The 22,623-nt window shown below is 25.5% G+C and overlaps 1 protein-coding gene across 1 annotated transcript in view; it reads right to left on the bottom strand.

The window, feature by feature from the left end:
- Nucleotides 1-4,974: 4,974 nt before the first annotated feature.
- Nucleotides 4,975-22,623, bottom strand: part of LOC117173718 (bromodomain adjacent to zinc finger domain protein 1A) — a 65,573-nt gene continuing 47,924 nt past the window's right edge. Inside the window, exons 14-16 of the mRNA XM_033362359.1 lie at nucleotides 18,641-18,757; nucleotides 14,354-14,702; nucleotides 4,975-6,376 (exon numbers count right to left, since the gene is read on the bottom strand). Coding sequence (XP_033218250.1) covers nucleotides 6,172-6,376; nucleotides 14,354-14,702; nucleotides 18,641-18,757 — 671 coding nt within the window. The 3' untranslated portion in view covers nucleotides 4,975-6,171. The remainder of the gene's footprint in view (nucleotides 6,377-14,353; nucleotides 14,703-18,640; nucleotides 18,758-22,623) is intronic.

Below are 22,623 nucleotides of genomic sequence, written 5' to 3' on the forward strand. Positions count from 1 at the left end.
ACCGCATTTGAAGAAGAAAAAACCGCTTTATCATCACGACAATGCGCCTGTTCATTCATGCTTAGTTGCACAAGCAAAATTGCATGAAATCGGCTTCGAACTACTTTTCGGACGGTTTCAAAAAGTTAGAAAATCGTTGGACTCCCTGTATCGACCTAAAAGGAGAGTATGTTGAAAAATAAAACCGACTTTGGCCAAAAAAACGTCTCCGTGTTTCATTTTTCAGGGACTTATCAGACTCCCTAGTATAACACTATACTAATGAAATTTTTTCGGTATTTTGATTTCAGTTGACCTGCTGGACTTCCATCGAGGTCACCGCAAGCCGCTTTAAAAAAAGAAAAGGGTTTCTAGAGAATTGCCCTAACTCCCTTAATTATTTATATTTTTTTAAGAACAAACGCTAGTTTTTTTTCATAAAAACACATACAATTAATGAATAATAACTTTAGTGTAATAAAATAATTGCTACAAACCTTCCAAAAAATCCAAAGATTTTTCAATTTTAGCCCTCAAAAAGGTATATAACCCCTTAAAATCTGCATTTTGTTTAAAATTTTTTCAAATTTTCGACAAATTTTGAAAATCTCTATAATTAATTTTTCAAATAAAAAAATTATTTTTATCTTTCTTAGAAATCTTAAGAAATATTTATGACATTTGTGCAAAATCATGCAAAATTAAAAATAAACAAATTTAATTTAACATGTTTTAAAAATAGAATTAAAATCTTCTAGATTCTTTTTAACAATTTTTGATATTTTAAATATTCCATTACAATTAATGTGTCCAAAAATCAGTGTCAATTTTCCTGGAAATCTTAAGAAAATATTTTTATTCTTATGAAATCTTTTACAGGGTTCAAAATGCTGCTCAATTTTTTGTTTGAAATTTGTAAAAATCTACATTTTTTCCAAACTTCTGCGTAAAATTTAAAATGATTAAAATTTTTCCTAATTTTTTTGTTCAAATTCTGCAAAATTCGAAAAAAAATTACCTACAATTCTTCCAGATTCTTTTTTCACAATTTTGTAAAATTAAAAAAATAATCCCTTACAATTTCTTAAAATGAAACATTTTACTAAAAATCTTTAAATATATTTTCTAATGAAACCTTTTACACGGCCATTCCAAAATAAGATAACCCAAACTGTTAAAATAAAAATGTTAAAAATAGCAATATTTAAAAATTCAGATATTTAATATATATTCCATTACTTGTGGAACAGAAAAAATTTTGTCAAAATATTTGTTTTTAGGTTATTTTTCAGCAATGTTTGTTCAGGGCAAAATATATTTTTTTAAATGATTCCAATTTTTGGTCAAATAAAAAAAATCCTGAAAAATTAAAAATTATCTTAAAATCTTCCAACTTATTTTTCGTCAACTCTAGAGAAATGTTTTTAAAACTTCTTATAATCTCCTAGAATTAATTGTTAAAATGGAAAAAAAATTTTTAATTTTTCTATGAATTTTAAGAAAATATTTTTATTGTTATGAAAACTTTCATAATTCTTAAAGAGCTTCTAAATTTTATGCTCAAAATCAGAAAAAATGTACATTTTCTTTTAAATCATTCAAAAAATTTTATTATTTTTAAAATTATTTTAAAACCTATACATACATATCGTTTTTAATTATACGAATTAGTCCTACATTTTGTTTCTAAGTCCTGAAAAATGAAAAATAAATTACAAATTTTCTTCAAATTATCTTAATACCGCCTTAAATTATTTGAAATCATCTTCAGTTAAAATTAATTTCGAATATTTTAAAAACTTCTAAATATCTCTTCAACTTGCTCGAACTTTTTCGAAATTGGTAAGTGTTAATTGTTATTCATAGATATGAAAATTCATCAATTTCACTTGCAAATTAAAAATGTTCAAAACAGAATAATTAAAATTGTAACGTTAAAAGTTTAAATTTAGCTCTTTGATTTTTTAAAGTTCAGTTTCACATTTGTCAGTTTTGACATTTAATTTAAAATTGCTCGTTTTAAATTAAAAGCCAAATATTTTTACTAATCAGATCATTTTTATTTCCTATAATTGAAAAATTTCAAATTGAATGGATTAAATAACTTTTTAGGTTGCGAAGTCAACTCCTTAGTTTAAACTTAAAAGTATTTTTTATTCGAGATTCATAATTTCAGTTAAAAATAACTTTTTCTTTTATTTAAATCTAAAATCTCCGGTTGAAAATTCAACAGTTTGGTAGAAAATTCAATTTTTTGTTGAAAACTCATGTTTTTTTTAACTCTATTTTTTTTAGAAAATTGAATTTTCTTAATGTAAAATTCAACAATTTGGTAGAAAATTTAATTATTTTGTTGAAAATTCAACTGTTTAGTTTAAAGTTAAATCTTTTTTTGCAAGTTTATTTCTTTGGTTGGTTTGAAAACTTAATTTTTCGGTAGAATTTTTTTTTATTTCGTCTTTTTTTGTAGAAAATTGATCTTGGTTGAACATTCAACAATTTAGTTAAAAAATTTAATTTTCTTGCTGAAAATTCAAATATTTCATTGAAAAATTGTCTTTTTTTAGTAGAAAATTAATATTTTTTATTGAAAATTCAACAATTTGGTTGAAAATTCAACAATTTGGTAGAAAATTGAAATTTTATGTTGAAAATTCAAATATTTCGTCGAAAATTCGTCTTTGATAGAAAATGGATCTTTTTTTTATTGAAAATTCAACAGTTTAGTAGAAATTTTAATTTTCTTGGCGAAAATGTAATAATTTCATAGAAAATTCGTCTTTTTTATAGGAAATTCATCTTCTTTGTTGAAAATTCAATAATTTGGCAAAAAATTTAATTTTATGGTTGAAAATTCGAATGGGTATTTCGTTGAAAATTAAAAATTATTTTGTTGTTGAAGTTTTATAAATTTTAGTTCAAAATTCAACTGTTTAGTTTAAAGTTGACTCTATTGTTGAAAGTTCATTCCTTTGGGTTGAAAATTTCACTGTTCAGTAGAAAATTCAACTTTTTTTGTTAACTATTAATTTTTTTTAATTCGTCTTTTTATAGAAAATTTATCTTGATTGAACATTCAACAATTTGGTTAAAAAATTTAATTTTATTGCTGAAAATTTGTCTTTATTGGTAAAAAATTAATATTTTTTATTGGAAATTCAAAAATTTGGTAGAAATTTAAATTTCCCTTTCGAAAATTTAATTATTTCGTAGAAAATTCGTCTTTTTTTACCCGAATTGCATCCTCTTTGTTGAGAATTCAACAATTTGTTAGAAAATTAAATTTTTATCTTAAAAACCTAATTATTTCGTCGAAAATTCGTCTGTTTTATAGAAAATTAATCTTCTTTGTTGAAAATTCACCTATTTAGTTAAAAATGTCATGTTTTAAATGCAGTTTGTTGCAATTCTTTTTCAGAAAATCAATTTTTTGGTTGAACATTAATCTCTTTTAGTTGAGGATTCAAGTCATTTGTTAAAAATTCGTCTTTTTTGTTAACTTTAACTGAAGATTTAGTAATTTTGTTGAAAATTCAACTAATTAGTTGAAAATAAACTTTTTTTTTGTAGAAAATTCAAATTCTTGGGTTAAAAATTCAATTCTTTTGTAGCAATTTTTTTTTATTGAAAGTTAATTCTACTGAATGAAAATTTAACTACTCTACTTTTTGTTAAAAAAGGATAGTTTTTGGTTTAAAAATTCAAATATTTATTTTTAAAAAAGTAGTAACAAAAAATTATTAAAATAAAATTTGGACTAGCATGACATCCATTCTTTAAACTATTTACTTGAAAATTTATAAAACTTGTTGAAAATTCATCTATTTAGTTAAAAACGTGGATAAAGGGGGAGGGTCAGTAAGGCCGGTTTTTGGCCTAATTTATTTTTGGACCAAAAAATCTGAAAAAATCATGGTAGTATCTTATAAGTATCCCGAGTCGATTGCACGCTAAACGGACTACCCTCCACCCCCCAGCCACCCCACCCACCTACAAATATAGGAAACACCTATAAATGACCTTGAACCTGAAGCGATAGAGTTCAACGGATGCCAGATTCGTAATTAGCGACACCAAAAACCTATAACCTATTTTTTTGGATTTTTTTACCGTTTTTTCTCGATTTGACCTTCCAATGACCTTGAACCTGACGCGATAAAAGTCAAAGGAAGCCAGATTTGTATTCGGCGACCCCGAAAACCATAGTAAACCCGAGATAACCTCAGAATACATGTTTAAGAGTGTCAGATCTCTCGAAAATACAGTTGGTGGGTAGTGGTGTTTCCTATATTTGTAGGGGGGTGGGGGTGGCTGGGGGGTGGAGGGTAGTCCGTTTAGCGTGCAATCGACTCGGGATACTTATAAGATACTACCATGATTTTTTCAGATTTTTTGGTCCAAAAATAAATTAGGCCAAAAACCGGCCTTACCGACCCTCCCCCTTTTTGATTGAAATTGATCAATTATTGTGCTAACAGTAGTTTATTTTTTTAAAATTATTTAATTAAATTTAAGTGTATCAACTAAAAATGTTTTGTACGCAACATTGTCAATTAAAAACGCTTTAAATTTTTGATTATTAAGTCTTCCAAGCTGCATTTTAAGATTATTAAAATTAAAAATGTACGCTGAAAAATGGAAAATTTTATAGTTAAAAGGTGATAAAATTATGCATCCTAAACTGAATTACATAATTTCAAAAGTTCACTTACATTCCAAAACGTTGAAATCGAACTTAATTTAAATTTGAAAATAATTTCTGAAAAAAGAGAAAAGACAGAAAGATTATTTCAAATTGCATTATATCATCATGCGATATAAAAATGAAATTTCAAGTGCTTGGATAGACTTTTCTTGTAAAAATTCGAAATATTTCTGGTTAAAAAAATGCACTCACACTTACTGCTAAATGGTTAATTAATCAAAAAGTCAATCAAACTAAATAAAATCCAAGGCCAGAGTTAAAGAGTAATAATTACAACAACAAAAAGAAAATTTACTCCTTTTCAAGATTCTTTATTACCAAATTAATTGTATAAAACATACATCGTTAGAAATGATCGGCTCAATAGTGCTGTACATGTGCATGGGTAATCACACTTTTTATATATCCTAAACACAGCTAAGGTCCAGCCCATAAATTTTTTCCAATAATCTCGAACAAAAGGCTGATCTCATAGAAATTTAGAGAGATAGAGGGAGGGAGAAACTAACACTGCTCCTAGATCTCGACGAGAAAAAAAAGGGGGGAGAGAAGAAATTCTTCATCAATAAAAACATACAAATTTTAACTCAGTTGAGAAAGTTCTTTAAAACAATTATAATAAATAGACAATAATAATATTATGCGCAAAGGAAGGCATATTTCGAACAGTTAATCATAATTATTAAATAATGTGCAAATATTAATTAACCAAGGGGACACGAAAAACCATCGGCGTCAAAATAATTCCCAAAAGACGAGATAGTCAAAAAAATCTCAAGTCAACTTTCATTTCGTTTCATTCCAAGTATCAAGGAGATTATCTGGAGTGAATTTCGCCTTGGATGCAAAAGTACTAAATAGTTCTTATTATTTAGTCATTTTTTTTATTTTATTTTTTTAAATTTTTTAATACTGTATGCGTGCCCCGCTGAGAATCAACTAACTGGGATTTATTTATTTATTTGTCTTTCTAATCTTTCACCCGCTTGATCGAAAAATCATGCTTTGTGGGACTTCGGAAACCAACATTTGAATGATTCCTCAAGTTTTACAAGCCTTCCAAATTGGAGAAGAAAAAATTCACCAAAAATCTACATTTCGGAAGCAAATATATAAAGTCCTGAATTTGAAATTTCCTCCAAATTTAAGAAAGTAGGAAAAACTTAAAAGGATCCAAATATAGAAAGCACGGATAAAACTTAAAAAATCTATATTTGAAAACTTTTATTTTTATTTTTAATAGACGATAGTAGTATACCTGGGATAGTTATCGCGCACTGGTTTCTGTTCCATGCTAATTTACCGACCGAGTATGGTTATGCTGCATCCCACAGTTACCGACCGAGGATAAAACAGAATCATACTCGGCCGATAACTCAGACTGGAACAGAACCAGTGCGCAAAAACTGTCCCAGGTATACTACTGACGATCAAGCGTGTAAGTACTAGATACATTTCTTGGCTCGTTGAAAAATTGAAATCTAAGTCTAGCTGTCATTGTTTGTCGATTCCGCGTCACTGTCATCATCAGTGCCATTCTCATTGCCATTGGTGTCGCCATTCTTGACAATTTCCTCATCAAGTTTGGGCTGTTTTGTCTTGCGAATTGTGCTCTCGTCGTAGTCAAGACCGAGGTCTTTGCACCGTTTCTCGAAGAATTTCAGTAGCCTCTGGCCAGCCCTGAAAACCAAACTAATCAAAAATGGGCAGTCGAATTGTTCCCGGCACAGTGTTTTCACGTGTTCGGAGGCCAAAGATTATATTTCCCTGTAATTAGGGCAAGCTTTCTTACAAAAAGCTCGTTCATTCTGCCACAGAAATAAGGAGTTCAGATTTACATTCGTTAAGCCTTCACCACCACTGTTTAGACATTAGGGTGGTCCAAAATGCATTGAAATTTTTTCTTTTTTCCTCGAATTTTACATGCATATCGTCGCCCCCATATTTGTTTGAATCCACAAATAAAAAATATAGGTATTTATAATATTTATATATAGAATACAAATTAATAATTACTTTTTAAATATCACCCCCATAAGTCTGTTTCATTGGCTCCCAAAAAAAAAAAAAACATTAAAAATGGGGTTTTACAAGTTTTTGACGTTAATTGTGATTTTTTGTGGATTTTAAACAATAAAAATTGTTTTTAATAATCAGAATAGATTTAGAAAGTCGTGTTTTTATCAAATTTAAACATTATTGTTTCCAATTTTTCAGTAAGAGTGAGACAATAATCAGTTCAATTTAGCAGGAATAATGGTTTAAATCACTTATTATTATTATTATTTTTAATAATATTCGCTCAAAACTTTCCCAGAAATATCAAGAGAATTTTTTAATATCTTAAAACCTTTCAAAATCATAAATAGCTTCAAAATTCATTTCAAAAAATTTCAAAAATCTACATCTTGTTTTAAACTTGTTCAAGTAATTTCAATTTTTGTATTATTTCTGAAATTTTTCAAAACTTCTGCATATCTTTTAAAATGAATCAAATTTTTCCTACATTAAAAATAAAAACCCTAAATCTACCAGATTCCTTTTTTTACCATTAACATTTTTTTAATACTCTTTCAAAATAAAAAACAGTTTTCAATTTTTCTAAAAATATTAAGAAAATATGTTTATTCTTGTGAAACCTTTCGCAATTCTTAAAGGGCTTCTAAATTTTTTGCTCAAAGTCTGCAAAAATCCACATTATGTTTGAAAATTCTTTTTTAAATTTTTTCCAAACTTCTACATTTCTTCTAAAATGATATTAATTTTCGATAAACTTGAAAAAAAATAATCCTGAAAAATTAAAAAATAAATTGTCTTAAAATCTTTTAAATTATCTTTTGACAATTTTGGAAAAGTTTTGAAAACTTTTTACAATCTCATAGAATTATTTTTTCAAATTAAAAAAGAATGTTTAAAATTTTTTTAAACTTCTGCATATATTTACATATATTTCTACATATACTTTTAAATGATTCGAATTTTTCCTATTTTTTTCATCCTGAAAAATCAAAAATATAGAAATTAAATTTAAAATGTTAAAAAATTGCTTTAAAATACTTTTAAACAATTTTTTTAATATTTTGAAATCTTTTTAAATAAGGAATTAAAATTAATTTTTTAAAATGAAAAATCATTTTCAATTTTCCTGTAAATCGTAAGAAACTATTTTTGTTTTATTTACTTTTATGTATATTAATTTTGTTAAATAAAACATTTTAAATTTTCCTAAAAGTCTTCAATAAATATTTTTATTCATATGAAAAATTTTACAATTCTTTAAGAATTTTTAAAATTTGTTGCTAGAAATCTGCAAAATTCTACATGTTGTTTTTAATTTTTTTTAATCATTTAAAACTTTTAATTATTTTTGAAAATTTGCCACCAAAACACATTAATAATATTTAACTAGAAAATACAAATGAATAATTACTTTTTAAATACCACCCCCATGAGCCTGTTTTATAGACTCCCTAAAAGTGAGAAATGGGGTTTTACGAATTTTTCAATATAATTATGATTTTCTGTGTGTGTTTTTTTTAAATACAAATTGCTTCTAATAGTTAGAATAGTTTTAGAAAGTCGCGTTTCTCCGAAATTTAAAAATGATTATTTCCAAACTTTCAGTAAGAGTGAGAATAATTGAATTCAATTGAGAATAATTGTTAAAATAAATAATTATTATTATTTATAATAATATTATTTTAAAATAGTTTTTTCAAATGAAAAATAATAAAAAAATTTACCTAAAAAATACAAAAATTTTATATTACTTTGAAACATTTCAAAACCTTAAATAGCTTCAAAATTTTATATTCTTTCTAACATTTTCTCAAAACTTCTGCATATCTTTTAAAATGATTATAATTTTTCCTAAATTAAATAAAAAAACCTCAATCTACCATATTATTTTGTTTACACCTTTTTAAATTATTATTGAAATTATTTCAAAACGTCTATACGTGTCGTTTAAAATAATTCGCAATTTTTCTATTTTTTTTTAAATTCATGCAAAATTAAACCTTATAAATTCTTTTTAACCATTTTTTAAATCTTTTGAATTTAAAAAAAAAACTTAAATATTTGAGAAAAAACCGCAACTTTCTAACATTATTCAAAGATAATATTGTTCTAAAAAATAATAATACATGGTTTAAACAATTAATTGTGTTAAATTTAACTCATTATTGTTCATTATATAGTTTAAACAATTTCAATATATAATATTCATTTGATAGTAATATTTTATGCATTGAAACAATTTTTAATTTAAAAAACGCCAACAAAATTATAATTAGCTCCAAAAATTCGTACAACCCTATTGACCCTATGGGGGTCATATTTAAAAAGTAATTATTTATTAGTATTCTATAACTAATTATGAAGAGAAATGTTGAGTTTCAACTGGATTCATCTAAAATTGATAATTCGAAATAAAATGTGCAAAAACGTCTTCATATGGGGCTTGGAGAATCTCTGAATATCATTAAAAAAACTTTTTTTCTGGATTCGAATAATTTTGGGTCCGATATGCATGAAAATTGAAGAAAAAAATTGGACCACCCAAGTAGACATGCTTGAGAGAAGAAGATGCACTTTTTTTTAAATAATATATTTAAATGATTTTTATTGCATTTGAAAAGCATTCAGATTCGAAAATAATCTTTCAAAGTTTCGAAAGCTGAAAGCATTACCTAAATTAGAAAAATGATAAATCAAGTAAGTATTCAAATTTGTAAATGAACCTAAATTGGAAAGCAGAAAAATAAATCCAATATAAAGATTGAACATAATAATAAATTAAAAAAAAAATTAATTTCAATTTAAATTCAAATAATTTGAAAATTTCTAGATTAATTGGTCAAAGTTACAAAAAAATAAAAATCATATTTCTTCTCTCAACTACTTTGAAAGTAAGACAAATCTAAAAAAAAAAAAAAACCCCAAGCAATCACAGCAAACAACAATTATGAATAAAAACTGTTGGAAAAATAAATATTTTAGTTTGAAACAAAATATAATATGTGCCCACAAAGAAACAATCTCTAACAAGAAAGAAAGTACACCTATCTTCAGAAAAGGATTGAAGAATATATTAATAACAAACAATATGGATATTTTCAAAATTCGACGAAATTTTAAAGCTTTCTTCTTTAAAATCGATTTAATTTAAGAGACGCCAAATTTGGGAAGTAATTTCAAAATGTGACAAGAAACAATTTCAAAATGTGACAAGAAATTCGAAAACATTTAATCATAAAATATAAAAATTTCTATACCAAAAGAATTTCAAAAGTATTAAAATTAAAAAGGCGTTAACTTCAAAAAGGATAGATATTTGTAAAGCAATGCAATTTTTAAATGTAAAAATTAAATCGGGGTTTTAAAAAAAACTGTCTAAAATCAGGAAATATTAAGATTTGGAAAGAAAAAGAATGGTGAAAATATGCAAATTCGAAAAGCATTCACATTTGAACAAGCAAATTAGACACCAATTTCGTTTTGTAATCATACAAAACTACGAATCACGAAAATTTAATGTTTGAAATAAATTCTGATAATTATGAAAGTTCCAAGTTTCGAAACAACACAAATTTAGACTGCTTCAAAATGTTAAAAGAACTTTCTAAACCATCAAAATTGTGATACATCTTAATTTGGAAAGCGTTCAAAATTGCGAATTAAATTTCCTTGAATTACCATTCAAAATAATTGTTATTATTTTGAATTGTCATACTCAATATGTCACATATTATTTTTGAAAATAAAAAAGAAAAAAATTAGGACAAACCTTAATTCAGAAAAATAAAAATTAAGACAAATATAGTAACTCAAGAAGATAAAAATTATAGAAAAAAGGTTAATTCGGAAGAATGTATACCAGATAAACTGACATCTCAGATAAATAAACATTACAGGCCTCGGACTCATTTGAGAAACTCAAAATAGTGTCCAAAGTAACATTCATTTTGAAAAATAGTAGGAAAATAGTGTCATCATGCAATTTTTTAATATCATCGAGGGATTTATAATTTTTTAAATCTGGTATACAATATACAGCTGCCATAAAATCGCGTGAAAATCTTTTAAAACCGCCTGAAATATTTTTAAATACTATCCTGGAAAACTCGTCAATCATTTGAAATCCCTTAAAATCCACAGAAATCCTTCGAAATGAATGTTTTTGAAATTTTCAAAAACACCATTCCTTGAATCCTTTAAAAACTAAAACAAAATCTCGTGAAATATCTTTAAATCATTCTTTTATATCTTTTAAAATTCCCTAAGAAATAATGAAATCTTTTAAATCATTTGCAATCCCACACAATCAAATAAAACCCTCTAAAATCCCTTGAAATCTTTTATCTTTTTTTCTAATTCTTGAAAATCTTTTAAAATAACCTAAAAAATGCATCGGAACCTTTTAAAATATGCTATATTCTTCAAAATTATTTAAAACTTTTGAGACACAGTTTAAATTTTGTGACATCCTCAACAATCTTCTGAAATCCCGTACATCTTGAAATTTTTATTATATTTTTAAATTCATTAAAAAATCTTTGAATCTTGAAAATTCTCCAAGAATCAGTACAATCCACAGAAATCTCATGGAAACCTTACAAATCTGGTAAAATATTCCAAAATTGCCCAAAGCCACTTGAAAATTAATAAATAATTCTGTTTCAGTTGAAAATTCAACAATTTCGTATGAAATTTAATTATAATTGTAAAAAATGTATGTATTTTTTTGGACAATTCTTTTTTTGTTTGTTTGTTAAAACTTAATGTTATTTACTGAGAATTTAAGCATTTTGTTGAAAATTTAATTGCTTTGTAGAAAATTCGTCTTTCTGAGTTGAAAATGCAACATTTTTGTAAAAAATTAAACTATATGGTGATAAATTAAATAGATTCCTAGACTATCCGTTTAAAAAGATTAATTCTCTAAAATAAAATAAAATAAAATTAAATTCTGGGAATATGCATGCACCTCCAAACTTTTAGAAAGCACCCAATCTTGAAAAATCTCTTAAAAATCAGTACGCACAACCTACTTTATAATTATTCAACACCTGAAAAATAATATCAAGAATTTCAAAATCGTCGAAGCCTGAAATTAATCTTCTATTCTGCATCTCTCAAAAAAATATTACATAATAACCAAACACAAAAAACACTAAAAAATAGTGATAATTACAGAAAAAATATATACTTTATAACCGAAAAAAAACATTACTGTCAGTTTCACATTCAAATAAGATGTCACTGAAATTCGCAACGTTTATAAACAAAAATATAAAAATTAAAAAAATTACCTAAATCAAATTTTTGTTATTCAATTAAGTAAAAATAATGTATTACATGATTTTGTAGATGGTAATCACTCCTTATGACGTCATATATATATTTATTATTTTAATTAAATAAGCCATTTTTAGGGTGTCTACTTAAATCCTGAAGAAAAAAAATCCCCGACAATCCCAAGTTATTTTCCAGGTAATATTTTTCATAGTACGAAGCCATTTAAGTATTTTGGAATTTTAAAAAAATCGACTTGGAATATGTATTCAGTTTCACGTGTTTATTATAAATATTTTTTTTTGTTTCCAGGGATTCAATTTAATAATCAAATAAAGCTGAAAACATAATTATTCATTTTTTGAATTTGTCTCTAAAGTCCATGAACATGAATAATCATTCAAACAAATTTTTTTTTATCTTCTCACACCTGAAATTCAGTACTTATTTAGGTAAAATTAAAGCGGACACTATATTAATTTATATTTTAACCCCTTAAAATTCCTAACATTTAAAGTAAAAATATCGCATGGTTAACTAAAAAGTTTAATTTTTAACTAGAAAAAATCAATTTGCAATTTAAAAGCATAATTTTTCAAACAAATATTTCATTTTGAACTAAACAATAACAGTTTCCAATAAAAAATGAGACTTAAATTTTCAGTTTAAAGCTTAATTTACAAAAAAAAAAGAATTTTTAACCATAATTATGCATATGCAACTAAAATAATGCATCTTCCACTGGAATTGATGATTTTTCTATAAAAAAACTTTTAACTTTCAACCATGTAGTTTTATTTTAAACAAAAAAGATTAATTTTAAATTGAAACAATGAATATTTAACTGAAATTCTTGAATTTTCAACCAAAAAGATGAATTTTAGACAAGATGATAATTAATTTACAAACAAGATGATTAATTTTAGAACTAAAAAATACCATTTTTCAACCCGAGAGTTGAATTTTGAACTGAAGAATCAATTTTCAACCAAAAATGAAATTGTTAAATTTCCAGTTAAAAAAATTAATTTTAAACTAAACTGATGAATTTTATCCAAAAAGATTAATTTTTAAACAAGAACAGTTAACAAAATAATGTTGAAACAAAGAGATGAATATTTAACTAAAATGAGGGAATATTCAATTCGGAAGTTATAATTTAAGTAAAAAAATAAATAAAAAATCAACAAACAAAAAATAATGTTCAAAATAATAGTTACATTTTCAATTAAAGTGATGAATTTTATATTAAAATTGTGATTCTTTAATTCCAATATATGAAGTCTAAGTCAAAAAGATGAATTTTTAACTAAAATGATGGAATTTGGAAATAAAAAATCGAATTTTAACCAAAAGTGGAAGTGTTAAATTTTAAGCTAAAAATTAGTTTTTAACTAAACTGATGAATTTTCAATTAAAAAAATATAAATTATCAACCATGAAGAGATTAATTTCTACAAAAAAAAGAATTTTCAACCAAATCTATGGATTTTCCACTAAAAAATATCAATTGCCAACCAAAAGTTTAATAGTTAAATTTTCAGTTTAAAAAAAAAATCAACCAAAAAATTAATTTTCAAAAAAATAGTTACATTTGCAAACAAAGTGATAAATTTTAAACTTAAATGATGAATCTCATTTACTAGAATAATTTAATTTTAATCCTACAAGTTGAATTTGCAACCAAGAATATTAATTTCTACCGAAAACGACGAATTTTCAACTCAACCAGATAAATTGTCATCCACAAATTTAATAGTTAAATTTTCAATTAAAAAATTATTTTTTCCAACCAAAGAGATGAATTTTTTAACTAAAATGATGGACTAATCAACTGGCATAGTTACATTTTTAGATAAAAAATAGTTGAATACAGTAATATAAACCTACTTTCACAAATGAAGAATCATTTTTGTTCAATTTCAAGTTGTAATTTAAACAAAAATTAAATACGCTCTCAAAATAATTCCCTGACAATTCCATGTTTTCCAGGTAGTGAAATTAAAATAATAAATATAATGTTATCATGAGTTATTACTACTTAAAATCATATATTGCCCAATTTTTACAATAATAAAAAAAATTAATTTGATCAATACTTCAGAAATTTTCACCGAAATTTTTGTATCTTCTTTTCTAAACGTTGCAAACTTCAGTGATATCAAATAAGACGAGAAAATCCGACAAGTAAAAGAAAGGAAATTTTCCAAAGTAGATCTGGTTAGTTTCGTCAAAACAGAGGTAGAATTTTGCGAAACACAAGAATGTTAAAGACGTCGCTAGGAACTTTTTTTTTTTGGTTAGCCAATTAGAGTGGTAGATCTCTGGCATCCGAACCCAAGCCAGGATTCAATTTCGCATAGAAAAACTCACTTGTAAACAGACGTGTGCTCCTGATTATACGAGGTGCAGTTGTCGAAGACTAGGAGACAATCGGAAAAGAACTCCTCAAGTTCGTCATAATCCCCATTGCCAAGTTTGTACTTTATCGTGCCAAAGTCCATCGGTTTCTTGATGAATTCTTCGTAATCAGGAACCTCGTCCTTGGTAACGGGTGTGAGGAATGGCCAGGAGTCCCTGTGATGTGTCACATCGGCAAGAAGTTCCTGGAGTGTTGCTTTAACACTTTTCATTGTCTGCTTCTCAGACTCGGCTGGTTCCTCGGCTGAACGTTTTGAACTTCTTCTCGTCTGTCTTGGCTCGTCTTCAGGATTGCTGATGTCTAGTGTAAGTAAAAGTCGGATTTCTAGAAACTCGGCGGACAAGTTTCTCTCGCGTTTCAAAACAAAAAAAAAAGCGCAGAAAGCTCAGCCTGTCTTTCACTGCGCACGTGACAAGATTCGAAGATAATTAAATTGGAATTTTCTAGGTTTTCAAAACAATTTTCTCTGGGTTGAAGAAAAAAGTGGTTATTCTAATTTCGAGAAAACAGTGACCAAAAGTTCAACAAAAAGAGACAATTCTCTATTAAGTCTCTAAATGAATTAGAATCTTTTATTAACAATTTTTTTAATCAGGCAAAATTTATGTTTACAGTAAAATTGATTGATTAATTAAACATTTTTCAATTCAACGTTTTTAATTTCAAATCGTTCAACAGGGTGGTTAAATTAATTTTAAAAAATTGAATTTAACATTTTTTTATTTTTAAAAACATGGTGACCGCGAACCTTCGTTTTTTTAAATCCCTGACCTTTTCCTGATTTTTTTCCCTGACTAATTGAAGGGCATTCAAAGAATTTAGCGAAAAGTCTAAGAAAACAAGAATTCAATGTGGGGTTGAACAACTTTAGGATGAATTAAATACAAAATTTTGAATGCTCTTTAAAACAAGTAGAATTGAGTGAATTTCAAATTCAAAAAATTCAAAAGAATTCCAAATAATTTAAAAGAGTTCAGGATAAATTATTAAGAATTCAGGGTGAATTCCACATGAATTCTAATCATTTGAAACCCTACGAAATTCCCTTACTTCTCGTGAATAGATACTTTGAAATCCACTAAAATCATTACGAAAATATTGAAATATATAAATAAGTCTTGGCCTCTTTTAAAATTCTCTCAAATATGTTAAATCCTTTAAAATCCTTTAAAGCGTTTAAATGCGCTTGAAAACTACTTGGAATCTTTTAAAATTCCCTAAAATATTTCAAATCCTTTGAAATTCTATTACGTCACGAAAATAAAGAAAAATTCATTGGAATCTTTTAAAATACCTTAAAATATTTCAAATTCTTTGAAATCCATTGAAATTGTATAGAGCTTTCGTAAATGCATTAAAATGTTTGGATTTTTAAAAATTAAAATTCCTTGGATATTTTTTTAAAGTCTACAAATTTTTTAAATCCTTTAAAATCCCTTTGAATGATTAAAATCTATTAAAAATTCCTTGGAATCTATTAAAATATCCCAAAATATTTCAAATCTTTTGAAATTCCCTAGAAAATTTGTAAAGCCCCAGGAAATTCTTAGGAATTAAAAAAAATACCCTAAAATCTTTCAAAACATGTTAAATGCTCTTGAGAATTCCTTGGAAACTTAAACAAATATCAACATTTTTGAAATCCTTTGGAAGCCCTTCAAGTTATTGAAGCATATTTAAAAAATAATTGGAATCTTTTAAAATACCCTAAAATTCCTTGAAACTTATCACAGCTGTGGAAAATTCCTTGCAACTTGAAAAACACCCTAAAATCTTATAGAAATTGTTTGGTATTCTTTCAAATTATTGAAAAGCTATTAAAAACTCCTTGGAATCTTACAAGATATCCTAAAATCATTTGAAAACTTTTTTAATTCCTTTAAACTCTTTAAAGCTCTTAAAAATACCTTGAAATTTTAAACAAATATCAAAATTTTTGAAATTCTTTGGACTCCCTTCAAATTATTGAAGTATATTTTGAAAATCATTGGAATCTTTTCAAATACATTAAAATTCCTTGAAACTTATCACAGCTGTGAAAAATTCCTTGGAATTTGAAAAATACCCTAAGATCTTGCAGAAATCGTTTGGAATATTTTTAAATTATTGAAACCTGTTAAAAATCCCTTAGAATCTTCTAAAATATTCCAAAATCCTTTGAAATCTTTTTTAATTCATTAAAACTCTTGAAAATTCATTGGAATTTCTAAAAATACCCTAAAATATTCCAAATCCTTTGAAATTTCTTCAAGTTATTTATATAATTAATATTTCTTGGAATCTTTAAAAATAATACCCTAAAATATTCTAAAAGAATTTTTTTAAATTCACAAACAGGTAAAGACCTGAATTCAATAATAATTACCCCAAGAACTAATTTATTTTATTTAATATTGAAATTATAAAATTTGGAAGGATTCGAATTTGACACAGAACGATTTTTAATGTTTCTAATTAAAATTGTTAAATTTTTTCAAATTTAAAATATTTAAATTTAAGCGTCTTCAATTTAGAATTGTTTTTGCTCAAAGATTTTGAGATATTATGATTTTGAACGATTTAAATTTGAATATTTTATATTCAATCGATTCAATCAATTTTTCTGCTAAGCATAAACAATTCATGGCCGCTCTGTTAATAATTAATTTAAAGATTCAGGTTCATGGGTTAAAAAGGGTGTCTAGCTGTTTACATAACAGTTGAAACGTAGAAATTCGACAAAGATTTTTTAAAACTGAAATTCAATAATTAAAATTTGAAACGTACAAAAAATAGAAAGGCCTCCAATTTTAGAAAATATAACAAACTGCAAAGCCTCTAATTTTTTAAACAATCAAAATTTAGCATGCGGCACAATTTTAAAGGTGGGCAAATTTACAATTCATTCGCACAAAACTCATTTAATTTTGCTAGACATCCTCCAAAAATAATAAATAAACTTTTTAAATTCAAAAAAAAATCTTTAGAATTAAAAAATATATTTTGCACATACCGTAAAATAATTTGTTGCTCTAGGAATAAATCTTAAATCGATCGAGAGCCCTGAACTATTTTGTTAAATGCAACACTGTGTTACTTAATAATAAATTAATATATCAATTAATTGATAATAATAAGCGAGAGAAAATAATGTAAACCTTAAACTATATGAATTTATGTTACAATAATTACAAAAGGCATATATCTATAATCATGCTAATTATGAGCTCGGGAAACTACCAATTGCACAGAATATGAAAAAAAAAATAAGTAGAAATAATGATTAAAAATGATTCATCTTCGTTCGCAGGCAAACAAGAGAATCTTTTTCTTTTTAATTTTCTTCAATTTAAAAACATTTGATTTTAGATAGAAAGAACAAAGCTTGAAAGTCAAAAATGCAACAAGTATTTTTTTGATAGTATGAAAACAAATCTCAATTTCTAAAATAACGCTGATATTCTTTTTTTGCCGAGGGTATTCTGGGGCCAATCGATTTTTTTTTAATAAACTGTAAAATATTTATCAAGACAAATATGAATATCAAAATTGTAAATTTGTCAAATTGAAAGAAAAACAATATAAACATAAATCTTCGAACCCTGCACAGTGCGATAAAATTAATATCATTATCAATATTTTAGCATTGCTAAAAAGACAAACTTGTTAAGAATTTATCGAAAGCTGAGAGAGAAGCTTAGAATTGCCAAATTAGTAAACACACAAAACACCAATAAACAATTTAAACAATTAGAAGACATAGATGGACAACACAAGTGACATAAATGATGAAAAATAATGAATTATTCAACTAAATAAAAATTATGTCCTTGTGTGAGATGAAGAGAGAAAGGAGTCAGTCGTGCATTCTAGAATCTAAGATAGCTGTTTTTTACCAAATAAAAGGAAACAATTAATCAATTGATGAATTAAAAAAACCAGGACGTTCTGTCATTTGAATTTCGAGCTTCAATTGAAATATTCATATGTTCAAATTAAATACCTTCACCATGTTTTAATTTTTTAATTATCTTTTCCTAATTTTATATTTATTGTTTTAAACTTACATTTAATCTTTAATCTTGGATGATTATCCAGTAAAAAAAAAGCTCTTTCGATTCAGCGTTTACTGGCTTGCTGATCGTTTCATTGAATTTGAATGATCATTGAATTTGAATGATTTTGTGAAGAAGAACATCAAAAAAGAAGTACAATGTTATTGATTGTAAGTGCAAAATGCAGATAAAAAATTGACATACAGCCGTCCCAGCTTGCGGTTTCTCTAGTAAGGAGGCTCTTGGCGAAGCCGTGGATTCGAGAGCGTGCTGCTGCTGCAGACGATCTCTCCGTATCTTTATCCCTCTCTCGCCCCCTCACTAATAACACACCCAAAGCTAAGCCTAATGTCTTCCGTTTCATTCCGAAATTGGGCAATTTTTACTCGATTTTTCATCATTCAATTATCAACGAATCTTAAAAGAAAAAAATCCTACTTTACTGACTTCAGGACCATTCTAAAGTTTTTCAGGTTCATGTCCGTGCTATATTACACAGTTCAAAATGCAAGGACAAATCAAAACAATATAGAATCTTTTCTAAATGAAATACATTTTTTATTTATTAATTTCCAATTTTTTATTACCAGGGCTGCCAAAGCCTAATTGACTTAAATGAAGTAAAAAAAAGTGACCTATTTAAACTGAAATAGTCATTAATGTTCTTTTGACTGTGATCAATTCAAGTTAAATTCCGAGGCATTCAAATGAATAGGACTATATATTTTTAATCCCAAAAATATCGATTTCAGTAAAGTTCAAGTGAATTTAGAAAAAAAAATCGTAGAAATGAGAAAAGTTCGGCGAAATTGATAAAATTCCTAGATGAACTTACGAAATTTAAGTTAATTGAAAACAATTCAAAAATATTAAAAATTCAAGGGAATTTAAAACAATTTGATGAAATGTCTAAAAATTAAAAGCGAGTACAAAAAACGTAAAAGGAATTAATACTTATTTTAAAAACTAATAAATAAATTAATAATAATTAATTAGACAAAAGAATTAATAAATCCACTGAATTGAGTAGAATTGTGTGAATTAGAAGAATTCAAGTGATTTAAAAAAATCAAGAGAATTCAAAAGAATTTAAAAGTCTTTAGTATAATTCATTGATATTTCAGAGTAAATTTCAAATCAATTGCATAGAAATATTTGAAAATCTCTTTAAATCTTTAAAACCACATGAAATCCCTTACTACTTGTAAATAAATTCTTTGAAATCCATTAAAATATGATAAAATCCCATTATTTAATATACCTTAAAATATTCAACATCCTTTAAAATCTCATTAAATGGCCTTAATAAATTAAAACTTCCTTGGAATCTTTTAAAATATCCGAAATATTTCGAATCATTTGAAATTTCCCGAAATTACTTGAAACTGGTCAAAGCTCGTAAAAATTCCTTCAAATTAAAAAAATACTCCTAATCATGAAAATCCTTTTAAATATTCAGAAATCCCTTGTAATTCTTTTTAATGCTTTTAAATCTTTAAAATCCTTTAAAATTCCTTCAAACTATTGATATCTATCAAAAATTTCTTGGAATTTTTAAAAAGAATCTAAACCTTATGAAAGTCTTGAAAATGCCTTAGAATAATTAAAAATATCCTAAAACGTTTCAAATGCTTGGATATTCCATTAAATTACTGAAATTAATTGAAAATTCCTTGGAATTTTTTTAAATACCTGAAATATTTTAAATCTTTTACAATCTTTTGAGATCCGTCATTTTTTAAAGCTTGTAAATATTTCTATAAATTAAAAAAATATTAAATCCTTTGAAATTTTTCAAAATTCCGTAAAACTTTTTAATGCAAATCAAAATTCCTTAGAATTTTAAAAATATGCCTAAATCTTCAAAATCCTTTGTAATCCCTTTAAATTATTGAAATAAATTTAAAATTCACTAAAATATTGAAAATGCTTTATAATCTTTAAAAATCCCTTTTTTTTTCTTCAAAATACCTTGGAATAATTTAAAATACAATAAACATAATATGAATCCTTTGAAATAAAAATTGAATTACTGAAATCAGTTGAACAATTGTTGGAGTTTCAAAATACCATAAATATTTAAAATCCTTTACAATTTTTTTAATTTCCTTGCCTAAAATCTTTGAAATCCCACGAAATCTCCTAATTTTTGTGAATAAATTCTTTGAAATCCATTATAATATTATAAAATCCCATAAAATTACATGAAATCTTATATTTTCTAAAATAAAAAAAAAATAGAAAAATAATTAAAATACCATGATTTTTTTTCAAATGCCTTTTCGGTTCCGAGTTCTGCGAAAATTTAAATTTAATCAAACAAAAATAGTTTTTCTTATACTGTAAATAAAGTAAAAGAGTAAGAAGTCATTCAGTTTCAGGAGACAAATTTAATATTTTAAATACTGGTTGCTTATTTTTACGTAGTTCTGAATTTTACAAACATAACATTATTGTCTACTGAAAAAATTCAATGTATGCATTTTCATAAGATTCTCTATTTTTATCTACAAACTAGTATTAATTTTCTACTAAAAATGAAATGGTAAAATATTCAAATAAAAAATTGAATTTCTAAGAATATATTTGCAACAAGGGAAGTGAATTTTCAACTAAAAAAGAAAACATTTTCAAGTAAAAAATAAGCGAATTATTCAATGGAACATTTTAATTTCAGTCATAAGGATGAATTTTCAACTAAAGTAATATTAAATCTTCAACCAAAAATATTACTTTTGAACAAAGTAGTATAACTTTGAATAAAAAAATTGAAAGAAATGAATTTAAAAAAAAAAATGTAACCAAAAATAAAATAGCTCAATTTTCAGTGAAAAAAAAAAAATTTTTTAACAAAAAAAGGTTCAAACAAAATACTTAAATTTGCTATCAAAAATAATTTTTCAACCAAAACAGGTGAATTACAAACAAGAAGAAGAATTTTCCTTGAAAAACTTAATTATCAAAGACATAGTTAAATTTTCTACTCAAAAGACATAAAAGACATAAATAATTTGAAATCAATCAAAAGATCAATTTTCAAGAAAAGAAAAAGGAATTTAAAAAAAGTTAGTGAAACTTTCAAAATGAAAATGATTTTTCAACCAAAAATATTAATTTTCTAACCAAGAGACGAATTTTCAATAAAATTACGACCATAATTTTTATTTCAACCAAAACGATGAATCTTCAAGAAACAACGTAAAATCTAATAGTTGATATTTCAATCAAAAAATATTTTAAATTAAAATCCGTTGAATTAAACCCAAAAAAGGACGAATTTTCAACAAATCCTGCAATTTTTCAAACAAAAAAGATCAGCTTTCTAATCATCAAAAACAAATAAAAGACACATCTTCAACCAAAGATCAGAAACTTCAACTGATAAAATTTCAATGAAAAACAGTTGATTTAAAAGAAAAAGAAGACGATTTTTCTTCAAAACGGTTGGTTTTTAACATTTTCAAACATGGTTGTTTTTAATTTAGCTAAAAAAAAATAGAAAACTTTTGAAAAAATCTATCTACTATGAAACGTTGCTTCAGTAAACAACAAAGCTATGTTTGTGAAATTCAGAACAATACAAGAAAAGCCTACCCTAATTAAAAAAATTAAATTCTTTCTTTGCAAACCGAATTATTTACCCCTTTATTCTATTGTACGAATGGACTATAAACTTTCATTAATAGTTTGTATAAAAAAGCTATTTATCATATATTAAATTTGAATTTTCGCAGAACTCGGATCCGAACACATCGTCATCGGGTCTGAGAATATTCTAGAAACTTAGCACGGACATGAACCACAAAAGCTTTCAAGCGGTCTAGAAGTTTGTAAGGTAGGCATTTGTATTCAGAATCAGCCCTACCAATCTCTACAGATTTAAAATTACAAGAATCAAATAAATTTCAACAAATTTATAATCTTTTAAACTAAACACAATTTAAACACTAACCTAATAACAGAATAAAAACTGAAACCTCTCTCGAATAAAAATGCCCAGATCGATTGTGATCCTAAGAATACAAAAAATCCTATACGTGTATTCCCAAGATCAGATTATTCGGGACAAGTTTCTTATCAAAAAAATAAGATATTACAAAAAGAACGAAATACAAAACTCAAGCAAAATCGCTGTGATACTAAAGCCCACAATTTGCTAATATTTCGATTCTCCTCATTTCCGGGAG

The sequence above is a fragment of the Belonocnema kinseyi genome, chromosome 5, assembly GCF_010883055.1.
Source record: "Belonocnema kinseyi isolate 2016_QV_RU_SX_M_011 chromosome 5, B_treatae_v1, whole genome shotgun sequence".
Taxonomy (NCBI): Eukaryota; Metazoa; Arthropoda; class Insecta; order Hymenoptera; family Cynipidae; genus Belonocnema; species Belonocnema kinseyi.